Source organism: Cryptotermes secundus, unplaced genomic scaffold, assembly GCF_002891405.2.
Source record: "Cryptotermes secundus unplaced genomic scaffold, Csec_1.0 scaffold1242, whole genome shotgun sequence".
Classification (NCBI taxonomy): domain Eukaryota; kingdom Metazoa; phylum Arthropoda; class Insecta; order Blattodea; family Kalotermitidae; genus Cryptotermes; species Cryptotermes secundus.
In genome coordinates, this window is record NW_019739237.1 from 103401 (window position 1) to 118304 (window position 14904).

General features: G+C 37.6%; 1 protein-coding gene across 2 annotated transcripts; it reads left to right on the plus strand.

The window, feature by feature from the left end:
• Positions 1–8036: 8036 nt before the first annotated feature.
• LOC111871845 (protein dpy-30 homolog) lies at positions 8037–14465 on the plus strand. 2 transcript variants are annotated; one of them, XM_023865216.2, is made up of 4 exons: positions 8037–8182; positions 8400–8467; positions 8559–8710; positions 14007–14465. In XM_023865216.2, the coding sequence occupies exons 1-4, from the start codon at positions 8167–8169 to the stop codon at positions 14101–14103; spliced, it is 333 nt and encodes a 110-aa protein (XP_023720984.1). In that variant the 5' UTR covers positions 8037–8166; the 3' UTR covers positions 14104–14465. The 2 variants fall into 2 exon arrangements, with proteins under 2 accessions (XP_023720984.1, XP_023720985.1); XM_023865217.2 differs by having other exon boundaries at positions 8038–8198.
• The last annotated feature ends 439 nt before the right edge of the window (positions 14466–14904 follow it).

Below are 14904 nucleotides of genomic sequence, written 5' to 3' on the forward strand. Positions count from 1 at the left end.
TATATTTTGTAATTCATTTAGTGAGGGCTGGTGTGCAACTGGGTCCACTCGGCATGGCAGCAACTGATACATATTATACAGGGTGTTTCACGACTTTAGGGCATAACTGCAGGAGGTGATTTCCTAGGTCTTTGTGATCAAAAACATTTATATGAACATGTGTCCAATTTTGGACGGTTACGGAGTTATGACCGTTTTAAACTCAGAATAGAAGGTAACGATTCCAAACATTCTTGTGTATAACAGATCATGTAAAAAAATGTTACATCCAGGTTACTGATGTATGCCAGTTTGACCAGCTCCATTATGAATGGTTCTTTTAATTGCTGATTGTGAAGAATACTCACCTCCTATGCAGTTAAAGAGTTCTCCTGCTGATAGAAACTTGAAGATATACTCAAAGTTTCCTTCACGACGATTAGCATAAAACTTCACAACGTGAGGATGTGTCAACACCCGCTGTATGCACACCTCTCTGTGTACATTGCTAATGTTTCTTCATGTCGATCACTTTCATGGCTACTTCTTCCTGAACTTCTATTTATCAGCAATTTTACCACTCCATATGCACGTTCTCCGAGGGTTCACACCAATTTCCACCCAGCAACAAAATCCATTTTGCTATGTAATATCCATGTACTAATATTATATTAAATGACAATGAGGGCACAAGAAAGCCAAAATTTGTATGGAGCTTTACGTCTTTCACCTCTGTCACACACGGCCATTGCACAATCTACCATCCCTGGATGATAGATGATGATGAGTGTGGAGCAGTTGGCGGAATGAGAATTGGCAGGGGAAACTGAAGTACTCAGAGAAAGCCTGTCCCAATGCCACTTTATCCACCACAAATCCTGCATGACGCCCTTGGATCAAACCTGGGCCACCACAGTGGGAATCCGGCTACTAATTGCTTGAACCATGGCATGGCCTTTTTGATTAAGCTAAGAAACACAAATCCGTGGTCTTCATTTGCTTGCTTGTACTGTACAGCCTCCACACAAGAGTGAGTGTTGCAAGTTGTAGCCTTTTGCTTAAGAAAATTGGTACATTGAGAAAGAAAGTGTGAGGCTTATCAGATAGTTCTGTCACATTCAGTATGGCTCAAAATAAAGTAACCTTAGTTTCTGCTTGACCAACCAAGTAACTGCCACTTGTCGGTGAAGTTAGTGCCAACTTTAGCGGGTAGAGGATGTTGCGTGTTCAGTGCAATGAGTCTCCACAGCTGTTAATTTCAGTTTTCTAGACTGGAGCTACTACTTTTCCATTCAAGTAGATATTCAGTTATCCTCACGAGGCTGAATGAACCCTGTTCCAGACCCACTTCTTCTCGGGGAATCTGGTAGTGCTGGGAATCGAACCTGGGACTTCTGGATCTATAGCGAGGAACTCTGACCACTAGACCACAGAGGCGGTCGGTATAGTTCATTTGCGAACTACAGCCACTGAGTTTTTTTTTTAAACTTTCTGCTCGAAGTTTGATTTGCATAAATTGAAAGTTACGTAAGCTGGGGAGAACTTCTACATAATTATAGTGGTAATAAATGCCTTTCAATTTTTCTTTGAGCCATTTTAGTCATATTTGTTGTCTCTAAGAGGAATCATAACAAGAGAGAGATACTTTCTCGATGAATACCTTTCACCAGCACCCACTGGTGTTTTATAACACAATTAAGTCATAACTTATATTGCCATAAGACAAGAAGCACATTGGTCATGCCTGTCTGCATTGATACAGATATGGATCTTTTAGGGTACTTTATTCTGGGCCTGTTTTTCATTATGCACTTTGTTAGATTCAGGTGTAGGAAGATTTGATCAGACAAGAAAGGTGGACAGTACAGGCATACAAGACCTACTTCTTTGCATTCCATGTAGTAGTACATACCATTTAACTGATTATTTGTAAGAATTATGAGCATCCATCCCACATACTAAATTATTTTGACCAGTTTGACTGTGATGCCGAACAGCACTTGTCACGTCTTTTAAAAACAGACAAATAATTTATATTGCCTTATTTATTACAAGAATGTTCTTGCTTCCAGCACATTCTTCCACTGTAAAAATAGAGATTTTATAAGTGTGGTGGGTTTTCTAAATTGTTAAGTTTATAAGTTGCCTTTCTGAGACACTGTTACTAAACTGTAATAGTCTGTACTCGATTGTAACAAGTAGGATAAATTGTGTATGTAAGTAAATGTACAGAGGAAATATATAATGTAATATAATACATGAAAGGAATGAATTCAACCCTGAAGTGCCATTTCTTGTTGGTATTTGTCACCTAATTTGTATATTAATAATCTGTAATTGCGTATCAGCCATTTCCCTGCTGTTTTTCTTGTTGTATGAGTTTAAAGCAGAAAGTTGGGCCTAAAAATATATTCTTTATGTATTATATATTTGTAAGTTTTCATGCCTTCACAGTGGTTACCTGTTGTGTGATACAGTGTAATCTCAGACACTGGAGTTTGGGGGCAGCATGTACCTCCTCAGTGATGGTGTCTGCCAGTGAGACTGCTTTGGTGTCAAGAGTCAGAACTCAGAAGGCCACAACTATTATGTAGACTTTGTACAAAAGAGTGTCAATATTAATGCATTGAAACGTAGACCTTTCTTATTCAATTTTGTGAAGCATATTACATGTTTTACAAAACTTGAATTTTCCTAAAAATATTCTGACTTACATAATGGTACAGTTGGTATCTATAATTAGTTTCCATGTCTCTGAACTAACTTTATCTAGTTTGTGTGGTTTCTGTTGACTTTCATTCTTTATTCTATATTTCCTTGGTGCCTACAGGTAAAAGTGATAGGACCTTAAAGTACAAAGACAAAACAGCTCTGTCCAGTGTGACTATTGAAGTTTTTACTACTTGAAAACTTAACACCCTTACATGTTTCGGTCCCTATAGACCATCATCAGAGGGACATCGATACTTTTTGGAAACTACTATCACAATGGGTGTTTTGAGTCTTAAAATACATATACATACAATGTTTGTAATGCACAATATATACAAAATCCAACTTTTCCACAACTACAGCAGCTTTCTTTGTAATGACAGTAATGACCTTAAAGTAGGTCATTACTGTCTCTCTATATCACATCTGAGCTATCATCAGTGTCAACAACCCTTTAAGCACCAAACTTTAGGCAGTTACCATGATCATACTTACTAACTTTAAACATTATGTAACACACCAATTAGTTTTCAAGAGCCAGGATAGCTCAGTCAGCTATGGGCTGGATGTCTTGGGTTTGATTCTGGGCAGTGTCAGGGACTTTTCTCTTCATTGTCTAGACTCACTGGCCCACCCAGCCTCCTGTTCAATTGATATTGAGGCTTTTCCCCCAGGAGAAAAGTGACTGGTGTGAAGCTGACCACTCATTTCCATCTGGTGCCAAAGCCAAGAATTTTGGAGATTCTACCTCCATTCCCTGAGATGTCTTCATGGCATGGTACTTAAATAAGTAAGCACAGGAACTTCACCTTTTTTTGACCCATAGGTTTTTAAATGTGTATGAAGTCAGTTTGAAAGAATTATAGGAACCATAATCGTTTTGAACTGCAATACCGCTTTAGGGACTTGACATCATAAGTTGAAGTGCAGACATGACAACTGTTTTGTTTGTTTGGCCTAGAGTATGTAAACTTATATGTATTCTTGTAAGAAAGGGACTGTAACAATGATGTCTTTTCCAGTTCATGAACAAACTGTTTTAAGAACTGTGTAATGCATTTAACGTTCGACAGATCTGTTGAATTTATTGCTCATTTCCAATATGCTAGTAATATGTTACACTTGCATATGCTGTAGTGACTGCATTATTCATTTTTACTTTAAACAAAATATGCATTGAAGTCACTGCAAGGGAATTAAAAATGTTGACAGCACATTAGTAGCTATTCACTTTCTTGACATACTCTGGCAGAATATCAGACATTTTGTTCCCATTTTGTAAGGGTATTTGCTTGAAGAGACTAAAGAAGGCCACAAATCTGTTGTGGTAGTGAGGTTGGGATTCAATCCCGAGACTTTCAGAATACAAGTTTGAGACATTTGTGAGGGATTGGCATCCTAAATACTGCTGTATTACTAAGAATCTCACTGTGTTGTTAAATGTACTGTTAACCATTAAACAGTTAATCATACAGCAATTCCTTGTCAACTGCAAGGGCTCCATTCTTTATAAAACACCATAGTTGTTGAGGTCTAGGCTTTATACAAATTTGGGATTAGGGGAACTGAAGCAGAGGTTAACATTAATCAAAGCCTATGTTGTGGGTTCCTTCACTAAACACAAACAGTTTATATCAGCATGTTTAAAAATAAATATACATTTTTGAAAAAGAAAAGCAGTACTACAAAGACACATGGGAGTGTTAATATGGAAGCTAGATCACATGCATCAGCTCTCATTACAGCCCTGTTACTGGCAAGTATGGGTATCTTGATGTGGAAGCCACCAGCCCTTTCTCTGTGTACACAAAACCAAATATTTCAATTGGGAAACTTAATATAAATGGAAAACTGCAAGTACTTGAAATTAGTGGTTGACAAGGAATTTACATTGTTCTGTCATTGGTTGATACTAGTATAATGACACTTCATATTGGTCAGTACAAGAGTCTGTTGTCGAAGATATACATGCTTGTCTTTTTTATTTCTTTCTTTAATTTCCAACTAACAAAATGTGATTCACAACTGTTATGTTGTATAACCTGTTTCATTTTCATTATGGATATTTGTTTTTAGAATAACTTCTTTTCCTTGCTTTTTGTTTGATGTAACATATTTGTGAACGTTTGGTATATATGTTATGAAGATATATGTTTGTTGCTGTTATATTTACAAGGAACATTTGTACCACTCTTAATTGCTGAAGAAAGTCACTGCAGTATTTCATCGTCATCAGTAATCTGTCAGACGACAGGTCCACAGTCTCTTCCAAAACAATTCCTCCACTTAATGCGATCTAGAGCTTTCTCCTTCAAATGAGAATATCCTCTTCTGTCCCCAAGGTCATCCAGCAACTTCTTACCTCTTCTTCCTCGTCTTCTGGTCACTTCTATCTGCCCCTCTATCTTTCCTTCAATAACTTCTTTTAGAAGGCAGTTACTTTGTAAGATATGACCAATCTAATTAGCCTTCCGTTTTCATATTTCATGTAGGATATTCATCTGCTCACTGACTCTAAATAACGCTTCTTCATTTCTCACATCATCGGTCCAGCTGATCTTCTCCATCCTTCTCCAACACCACATTTTGAAACTTTCCAGATGTTTCTGATCTACTGCCCTAAGTGTCCATGTTTCAGCCCCATACAGATCTATGCTCCAAATGTAGCATTTCACTAGTTTCTTTCTCAAATTTAAGTCAAATTTGCTGGTAAAAAGATTCTTCTTGCTAAATGCAGCTTTTGCCATGGCAATCCTAGATTTAATTTCACAAATACACCTTCCATCATCTGTTATGCAGTATTTATATTATAAAAATATCTGTCCTATTCAAATAGGTGTTGGTATAAGTTGAAGACTCGTAAGATACAAGTAAATATTAAGTTTCTCACCAGTATTTTTACAAATAATGAATACAGGGTTATAATAAAATGTTTTTGTTTTTTTGTTCTTACATTTTTATAACTGTGAATATTGTAAAATATGCATTTAAATTATTTTTGTAATCTCAAAAATTGTATTGATAAATAATAAGTGACATGTATTTCAGTTAGCCATGAATTTCATTTGTTCAGAACAAGAATCTCCAACTAGTATTCATGGAACCAAAGACTGCATTCATAAGTGACTGTCTCACTGTAACATTTTTGATTTGTGTAGTTGAGGTTTGTCATTACTGTGCCGCTGTCAGTAAATTGTGTCCAAAACTGATGGTGTGTCATGATTAGGTAATGATATTAAATAATTTCGTCATTAGAATGTTAATAGAATTAGTTTCAGCTCACGATGAGAACCAAAATCTTAGTATCAGATTTAGCTTTGTATTCATCTGGTTGCCCCCCCCTGAAGGTATGATGTACCCTCAGCAATGTTTTACATGTAGAATTTCTAATTTTTTAGAATTTATAGCAAAAAAGTTTATCATGTTTAAGGGCTATTAGTTCCAGACCAAACTTCCAAATTAGAAACTGCAAATGGTTATTCAATGTATTTTCTCTTTCTGGTACCTCATATCAGGACTCTCTCCTAATCAGCACTTACACATAAACACAATGGAACTCTGTTTTAATGTGTAAGGTTTTCCATCACTTACTCCGCAGTGTCTGTTGATATCAGATCAGTCATGTTAAGTATTAAATTTTGTTCATTTAAGATTATACTTAGTTTGGTGTTCAGATCTGCTGTTCTCCAAACAAACGTTTAATGGTGGTTTTGCTGTACCAGTATTGTCTTATCCATGTTAGGCCTGGTGACTTTTTGCTACTTGTGTATTCAGAATATTATATATTTTTATATGACACATATCACAACATCTGGACAACACAACCATCGTCACAGACTGACCACTGACAAGAGACTCTGTAGTCAAATATAAACATTTATGCATTTGATAAATTTTTTATATAGAAGGCACGTGGTAGCGTAGTTGGTTGAGGGGCTATGCTACAAGCTGGAAAGTTGCGGATTCAAGTCCCGATGAGGTCATTTGATTTTTTTCAGTTGACCTAATCCTTCCAGCCGCACTATGGCCCGGGGGTTGACTCAGCCTCTAACTGGAATGAGTACCAGGAATTAATTAAATAATTTTCCTGGGGAGTAAGGCGCGTAAGGCTGACAACCTTACCGCCATCTTTGAGCCGATTGTCTAGATAATGTGGGACCCTCAACCTCTCGCAACCCTATGGGCCTTCACGGCCTTGTACAGGGATAGCTTTACTTTACTTTACTTACTTTTAAGTTTTTATATATGCAGTAGAGTTTTTAGTTATTTTCGTGATTTTTCTCAAATTTATGGTGGTAGAAAACATTAAATATTATTTTTAATTGGATAGATTTGGAAAAGACAAATGATCTGTTAAGAAATTGAGCTGGTTTTGTCTATCAGCATGCAAATTGGTCATGTTCAAAGACTCAGTGAAAGACTTTCAGTCTGCTCTGCAGCAATTGTACTCATGATTCTACAATAACACAACAAAAGGTGACCAGTTATTTTATGCACTAAGATATCTGCATTTCTGGCATTCCAAAATGATAAATTTATGACAGTACAGAAAATGAGAACTCTTTTTGATGTGCTGTATGATTCTTGTATAAATTTCTGTAGCCTTTCTAAATGTATGGCGATGGGCAAAGTGATTATGCTTTTTCAAATGGTGGTCATTTATGGAGTATATTCCAAAGGGGAAGAAAAATTGAATTCATACAATGTGATATACAAAGGACAAGAACTTTTATTTCGGAAGAGAATAAAACACTATAACAGCTATCACTAAGCATTTAAGACGATTTGACATACTTCACATGGTCAATTTCTTATCTGTTTTGTATTTGTAAAATAAAATTAATTTTTGCTGGATAGATTGAGAGGTAATTGTTTTGGAATACCAGAAGTAGTTGAAATTGATATAGGCCTGAATCAACGAATATTTTATAAATAGTTTGTGTAAGGTCGATTCCTATTTTTGTATTCCCTTTTATGGTGTGGGGGCAGGACAGGAGTGTGAAGTTGGTATATTCAGTGTCCTGATATGGGACATGTGCTGACATTGTTGGGGTATTGATATTTCTATCCTGTCTATCATTTTCGTATTATAGATGTCGATAGGCGAGCAGCCTCGAGTCTGTTTTTTTCCTACAGTCATGCCTTTTTAAACATTTGCAGCTTGTTCCGTTTGTTTTTGGTATCTTACAGGTCACATTTTGAATTTAAATCAGCCGCCATTTTTTCAATAGGTGCAGGGTTAGTAGTACGACACACTTTTGTTTACCTATTTAGTGTGTATTGAACGGTTCGTGTTGGTGTACCGCTGTTCATTGTATTTCACAGTAAAAGGTATGCCAATCGTACCAACATCACAATTGATTACGTACCAAACATAAAACGTATTGTGTAATTTAGTAGCTATGGTTCCAGCAAACCATTCATTACGTTCACAGTTCAAGGTAGCCATGTTATGGGATTACTAACGAAATAAACATGGCATCGGCAACGGGTAAGAGTGGAAGGAGGTGAAAATTTAAACTAATTCTAAACATAATTCTTGCCCTATGCGTTAACTTGTTGGCGTAATAATTTGTGGCCCAGTTATGATAATCGATATTGTATTTACACTGTGCACAGTACTAACATGTAAGGAAACAGATATTTACAATTTAAACAAATGGTTATAGTCCTTTGTGACTAATTTTGTTTTATATCACAATATTTAGATCAGCCGGCGACAGAAGAGACAGAACCGCAACCCTCTGGAAGTAATGGCATGTCTGATGTATCCCATGTATGTACAGTTTTTGAATAATTTGCACATAAGAGAATGGTTTACCGAATCAAACTTTTAGATGTCATGTTTCCCTTCCTTTACTTTGCAGAAAGTAATATCGTGCGAGAAAGATGCTGCAATGGGAGATATAACAACAAAGAAATCGAGAGTGGATTTACAGTCATTACCAACTAGGCAGTATTTGGATCAGACAGTTGTCCCCATTTTACTTCAAGCTCTATCAACATTAGCAAAAGAAAGGTAGTATGTAGTAAGGGTATGATGTTCACCCACTTCAAAATTGTAGTTATTTCAGAAGCAGCAACAAGTAAAAGTGGTTAGTGTAGAACACATGTTACATTAGGTTTATGTAACGTGTTAGTTTTTATTTAACCTTTTAAAGATTGTAGTTCTTGTAAATAACACACAGAAATTCAGTTTGTACTGAAACACATTCAGTTACAAATCTGGTCAGCGCTGTCTAGGTAAATAGGCGCTATTTATTGTGAGAACCATATGAAACAGACAAATATTCTCTGCAGGCAGAATTCAGAGTTGTAGTATGTTCAAGCAAATGGTACATATAGTGACCGCTGGGCTTTAAAGGGGCTTTTAAAAAAAAGACTTCTCCACTGTGTAATCAGGCCAGAGATGAGTCCTCATCTTAAAAAACTGAGGATGTGATAAAAGGGCTGCCTGGTCAGGGCCGGGCCACACCTCAGAGAGCAGTAAAAGATAATATTGAGGGAGCAGTGAGCATTTGGCTCTAATGAAATGGAAATAACAGGACTTACAGTTGTCTTGTGTGATATAATAATGCCTTGTAGTCCAGTGAAAGTCACCTGACATTTTAGAAGAACATATCAGCTCCATATTCGGGGTCCAAAAGTAAGCCAAAGCAATAAAGCACTATGAAACAGAACTTTGCTTGCTTCCTGCTTCATGCTGGTTTCACGCTTTAGTTACTCTTCAGCTCTGAAGATGGAAGTGATATGTTCCTCCAAAATGTTTGTTCCCTGGATGACAGAGTAATATCAGAAAATAGGACATGTAGTCATCACCATAACAGCCTCAAATCTTTCAACAAAACTAACTACTAGGGTGGTTTCCATGGTTATAGAAATGCTTTTGTGCTCTCTGTACTGTTGTAATAGTAATGTTTTAAATTATTGGCGTTTCTGAACAGTTTCACATCTATGAAAATGTATAATATTTTTTAATTTTTCCAATTTTGTAGTGTTGTCTAAGTTATTACATTTTTGTCTGTATCTTTATTTTAATTCCACAGACTAGGTTAGGTTAGTTGGCATATAAAAAGTAAAAAATAAAGGTATCCCTATACCAGGCCATGAAGGCCCATAGGGTTGTGAGACGTTGAGGATCCCACATTATCTAGACAATCGGCTCAAAGATGGTGGTAAGGTCGTCAGCCTTATGTGCTGGCTGCAGTTTACTCCCCAGGAAAATGATTTAATTAATTCCTGGTACTCATTTCTGTTAAGAGGCTGAGTCAACCCCAGGGCCATAGTATGGCTGGAAGGATTAGGTCAATTGAAAAAAACCCAATGACCTCATCGGGACTTGAACCAGCGACCTTACTGCCCATTTTCTGGGGTTTGTTATTTTCTAAATTTTTCTTGTATTTTCAAAATACTGATTCCGCACAATGTTCCAAATCCTGGAAACATTAGGGTGTTTCATGTTTTAAGGGGTAGTGTTTTGAATTATTGATATCTGTGAACATTTGGGATTTGAAAATTTAGAACATTTCTAAATTCCAGATCTCATAAGTTGTATGATTTATTACATTTCCAAAAATGCATCCAGTCAGGTCCCTGCACTCCCAGGCTGACCAGGTTATCTCATATATGTCAAAGCTTTGACCAAGATTTGTCCAAGCAGTTTGTTTGAGATCAGGTTGTATTAAGATATCACGTACTGTAAATGGGACTTTGGATAATTGTCTTTATTTACCACTTACAGGTCATAACTACAAATAAATATAACACTCTCCCTGATTTCCACACTATAAATCGTCACTACACATCAGGCCTTTTCAGTTTGCTTTCATTAGTCATTTCCTGGTAACAGATCTTAACAATGGAGATTTTTCAGCTTCTGTGGTCATGTCATTGCCTTCTGGTTAAAACTCCACAACTGAACTTGTTGTTAAAGCCGCTTTATGAATGGTGATTACCGCTAATCAGTTTGTCTTGGCATCAAGCCCTTTTAGACTCATGGCAAGATGAACTTATTGCTTCAAACTGTCCACCTCATAACCTCTTGGCATGGATCACACAGAAAAAGAAAACATTTCCATTTATATAGTCAGACTGATGCACCTGCCTAGCAGTGGGAACTTGTTTACCGAGCTGTTGTCCAGAAACAGCCTTGTATATTTACCCAACTGTCAGTTATTGTAGCAATGGCTATACATGCTACAGTATGATAGGCTGGAGGTGTAGAGAGTTGCATGCAGATGGACAGATTCCATTACTGTTCTACACATTCCTTGTACTTGTTCAGAAATTGGGGATCCTTAACTGGACTCAGGCAAGCAAAAAGACTCATATGAGGACCCTCTACTAAAAGAGCGAAGGAACTGTTGAAGTTAAACGGGAACCAGCTATGATGGGTGGCAGGACTACTTACAGGACACTGTCACCTTAAAGGACACCTCTTCAAATTGGGATGAAGTAACAGTCCCACTTGTGTGAGGTGTCAAGAGGAAAACGAACCAGCCACACATATCCTGTGCGAATGTGAGGCCTTAGCTTATTTAAGATTGCGCCACTTCAGGTCAATATTTTATGGAACCAAGTGACTATTTTGACGTCCCCACATACAAAATCCTACACTTTATTCGAAGTGCAGGATTGTTGAGGGGATAATCAGAAGGCGAGGCACAATAGATGACTGTGGTCGTGGTGCAAGGGCCAAGAAGGCCCACCCCTTATACATTCATTCATATTTGTTATATTGTTTATGATTTATTTTTATTTTGTATAAAGTAGATACAGGATGTTAGCAACATATTAATGTTCACAGTTACACGTGTAGGTGTGAAATGTTAGGAGGGTATAGACAGATTCTGTTGTGGATGAGACGAGAGTTGCATTTGTAAAATAAAATCCATGTGTCACTCTTGTACCTACTGCAACAAACATTGTAGACTGTACCATATATATTTGACAGTTATGTATTACTGTGATGATTTAGGTGTGACTGTAGACGGGGTTTGGATTGGTGGGTGGGTTTATTGACCGCTTATACAGAAGCCTCGGAACTGCAAGTAGTTACAGTGCAACCTCTAATCTCCACAATTCACAAATGACCACAGCACCCACTAAGCCTTTTCCAGCCTGCTGTATCTTCACCAGCCATTCCCAGTGGATATTCATCAGTTTCATGCATTCAGGTTCTATCTTCACAGCCTTCCATGCAGAACTCAAGTCCTCTCACTCAAGTCAAAGTCAGAGTCACATAGCAGCTGATGGTCAGTCACTCAGTAAGTCTTGGTGTTGAGCACCCTCCTGGGGCTCATGACCAGATATTTAGTACTGTTTGCTAGTTACGGTCATGTTCTTCTAGGGCGCCCTCTTTGATGAGAGGACGGGTCTGTCTTCTATACATGCTGCTGGCCCTTGCCAGCACAGTCTTTCTCGGGTCCGAGTCCCTTGGGACTTGGAACCATATTTTACTGTCTCAGATTCGAGACTTCTCTTTTTGTCACCTCCTACGACTCGCAGGGCCACAGTGGAGGTATTCAACCCCAGCTCCACATGGTTCCAGCTCTCCTGGTTATCACTTTTCAGCCTGGACCACATAGAAAACTGTTTTTATATTGTTCTGTTCATTGTTGGAGGAATGTGTTTACCGAGCTGTTGCCCAGAAATGGCTGCTGAGCGGACTGTGCTCATTCCTGCCCATTTAAAGCTGTAGATCTATATATCTTCAAGAAGAAACTTATGTTCAGTATTTCCTCATTTGTTCCTCCTTGATTTTTATTTTCTACACTTTCCTCTTCTATTCTCATTATTATTTTTCCTTTTAACCAGAAATCAATGTTACATCACTCTGTTTATATTTGCAGAATAATTCTGTTAGTGACAACGTTCTGTGCATTTCATTATGGTATAATATTCCATTTGTATTAGTGAAATTATTGATTTTTGCCAATCATGTGTCACATTATTTTGATGGTGCAGGTATAAGTTCCAGATGGACCAGAATTTAATTTTTTCTATACTAATAGTGATTTTAGGACCGCCTCTGTAATCTAGTGGTCAGCATTCCTGGCTACAGATCCAGAGGTCTGGGTTCGGTTTCTGGAGGTACCAGATTTTTTCTGAGAAGTAGTGGGTCTGGAATGGGGTTCACTCAGCCTCATGATGATAATTGAGGAGCTATTTCATGGAAATAGCTGCTCCGGTCTAGAAAACGGAAATTAACGGCTGTGGGGATTTGTTACACTGACCACGCGACACCTTCTATCTGCAAACTTTGGCACTGAACTTTGCAGACAAGCGGCGGTCACTCGGTTGGTGTAGTTCGCTTGTGGGCTAAAATCACGGTTTTTTTTTTTTTTTTAATTGTGATTTTAGGCTTTTATGGTGGTTTATTATTGATGCAAGTTCTGTTCTGTATGTCTGATAACATGAGCAACAACGTCCACAACCAAAGATCAGAATTATCGATCATGATACTGAAGAGTTCTGTTTTCTGAGATATGTAGCCCATTGAAATTCAATCAGCTTTTTGGAGGAATGTGTCGCCTCTATTTTCAGCATTCAAGAATAAGCTAAGTAAGAAGGAAGTAGCAAGTAGAGCTTTGCACTGGTTTCTTGCTTGGCATATACTTCAACCCTGAAGATAGAAACAGTGTGTTCCTCTGAAACATCAGTTGATATTCAAGAGAATACATGTTACTTATATCCCAGAAGCTGGTACTCTTCATAACCACTGCTGTGAGAACCTCAAATCCTAGATACAAATACTGTTACCACCAATATAAAATATGACCACTAACACTGTAGAACTGGCAGTGTTGAAATCCCTGTTCCCAGACTCCTGTGTATAAATACAGAGAAACTTCCATATAAGGTTGGAAAGCTGGGGAGCTATATTGGTTGATTGCAGCTCTGAAAGCTCAAATTATTTCAAGGTGTGCCTTTGGGTAGTTATGGAAACAGTAACATCACAAACACAGATCTCAAGATTTGCAGTGTTTCTACAAGAAACGAAGAAATCTCAAAGAATAGACTCAGTTAAATGAATGTGTCGCAGTTACGCACTGCTACAGTCACACATTATAGGAGATGAAAGTATTTAAAGTGTAAGAACCATTTTTCATCTCTCAGTTCGTATGGACCCTTGAAAATTGGCTGACTGCAAACCCGTAATGAAGTACTTTTGGTTGACTTATTGATTTTTTATAACTTAGTTTCTCCATAATGAATAATCTGTATATGAGAAATGTGTTATATTTCCTGTCGTGTTCATTGTCACATATTTTAAAGCCACAGATATAATTGAATTGAAAATTTCACTTTTTCAGGCCACCAGATCCCATCAACTTTCTAGCTGGATACTTGCTCAAAAACAAATCACAGTATGAACAGGGCACAGGCGTGTCTCCATCTGCAGGCCAATGAAAGTCGCAGAGAAACTGTACCAGTACCACAGACATTGCTGAATTGTGTATTTTGATATTATTTGAAGGTGGATGTGTGTTCATTTCATTATCTCAGTTTATTTATCGGTCTTTTCTTTTTGCTTTGTTGAGTCTCAGTAGTGTCAGGCTTGCAGCTCCCTTTATTTATGTGACAGAGTGATTAATAAATGAGTTGAAGAAAGCAGTCTTCTGGGATGTGGCGCCGTGTAGATATTGTGTTAACCGACGTTTTGGAGGAACATATCCCATCCATCTGGTCATGCTGGTTCTTCACTTGCAGATTTTCTTCTTTTTTCTTCTACCCTGAAGGTGGAGGCGATACGTTCTTCCGAAACGTCAGTTAACACAATATCTACATGGCGCCACATCCCAGAAGACTGCTTCCTTTATAGTCACTGCCGTGTAAACCTCAAATTGTACAATAAATGAATTGTTTGTCATTTTGGAACCTGAAGTACGAGAAGTGAATGATTGAAGATTTCTCAGAATAGGGAATTAATCATGATAACAACAGATGCCTTGTAGGAGGCACCATTCAGTCTTCAAACAGCTGCCTTCATGTCTGTCTAACAAATGTAATTAAAAAATGTTTTTGACACTGCCATTGTCATCATATTGTATGGAGAGCCAGGGAGACATCAGTCCAAAAGCTGCCTCTCTCCATCCATTCATGTTATATGATACATGTAAATCACGCAATAAAAGTAAACTTATGTATTTGTTTCTTTTTTCGTGTTTGTATTTAGTCATGGTTATGCGATTGTGGTAATCGGACTTAACC

What these genes read in the sequence shown, in the direction of transcription:
- LOC111871845 (XM_023865216.2), top strand. An exon ending in GCATGTCTGATGTATCCCAT is followed by an intron (nt 8,468 to 8,558) that starts GTATGTACAGTT and finishes TTTACTTTGCAG; the next exon opens with AAAGTAATATCGTGCGAGAA. An exon ending in TCAACATTAGCAAAAGAAAG is followed by an intron (nt 8,711 to 14,006) that starts GTAGTATGTAGT and finishes TCACTTTTTCAG; the next exon opens with GCCACCAGATCCCATCAACT.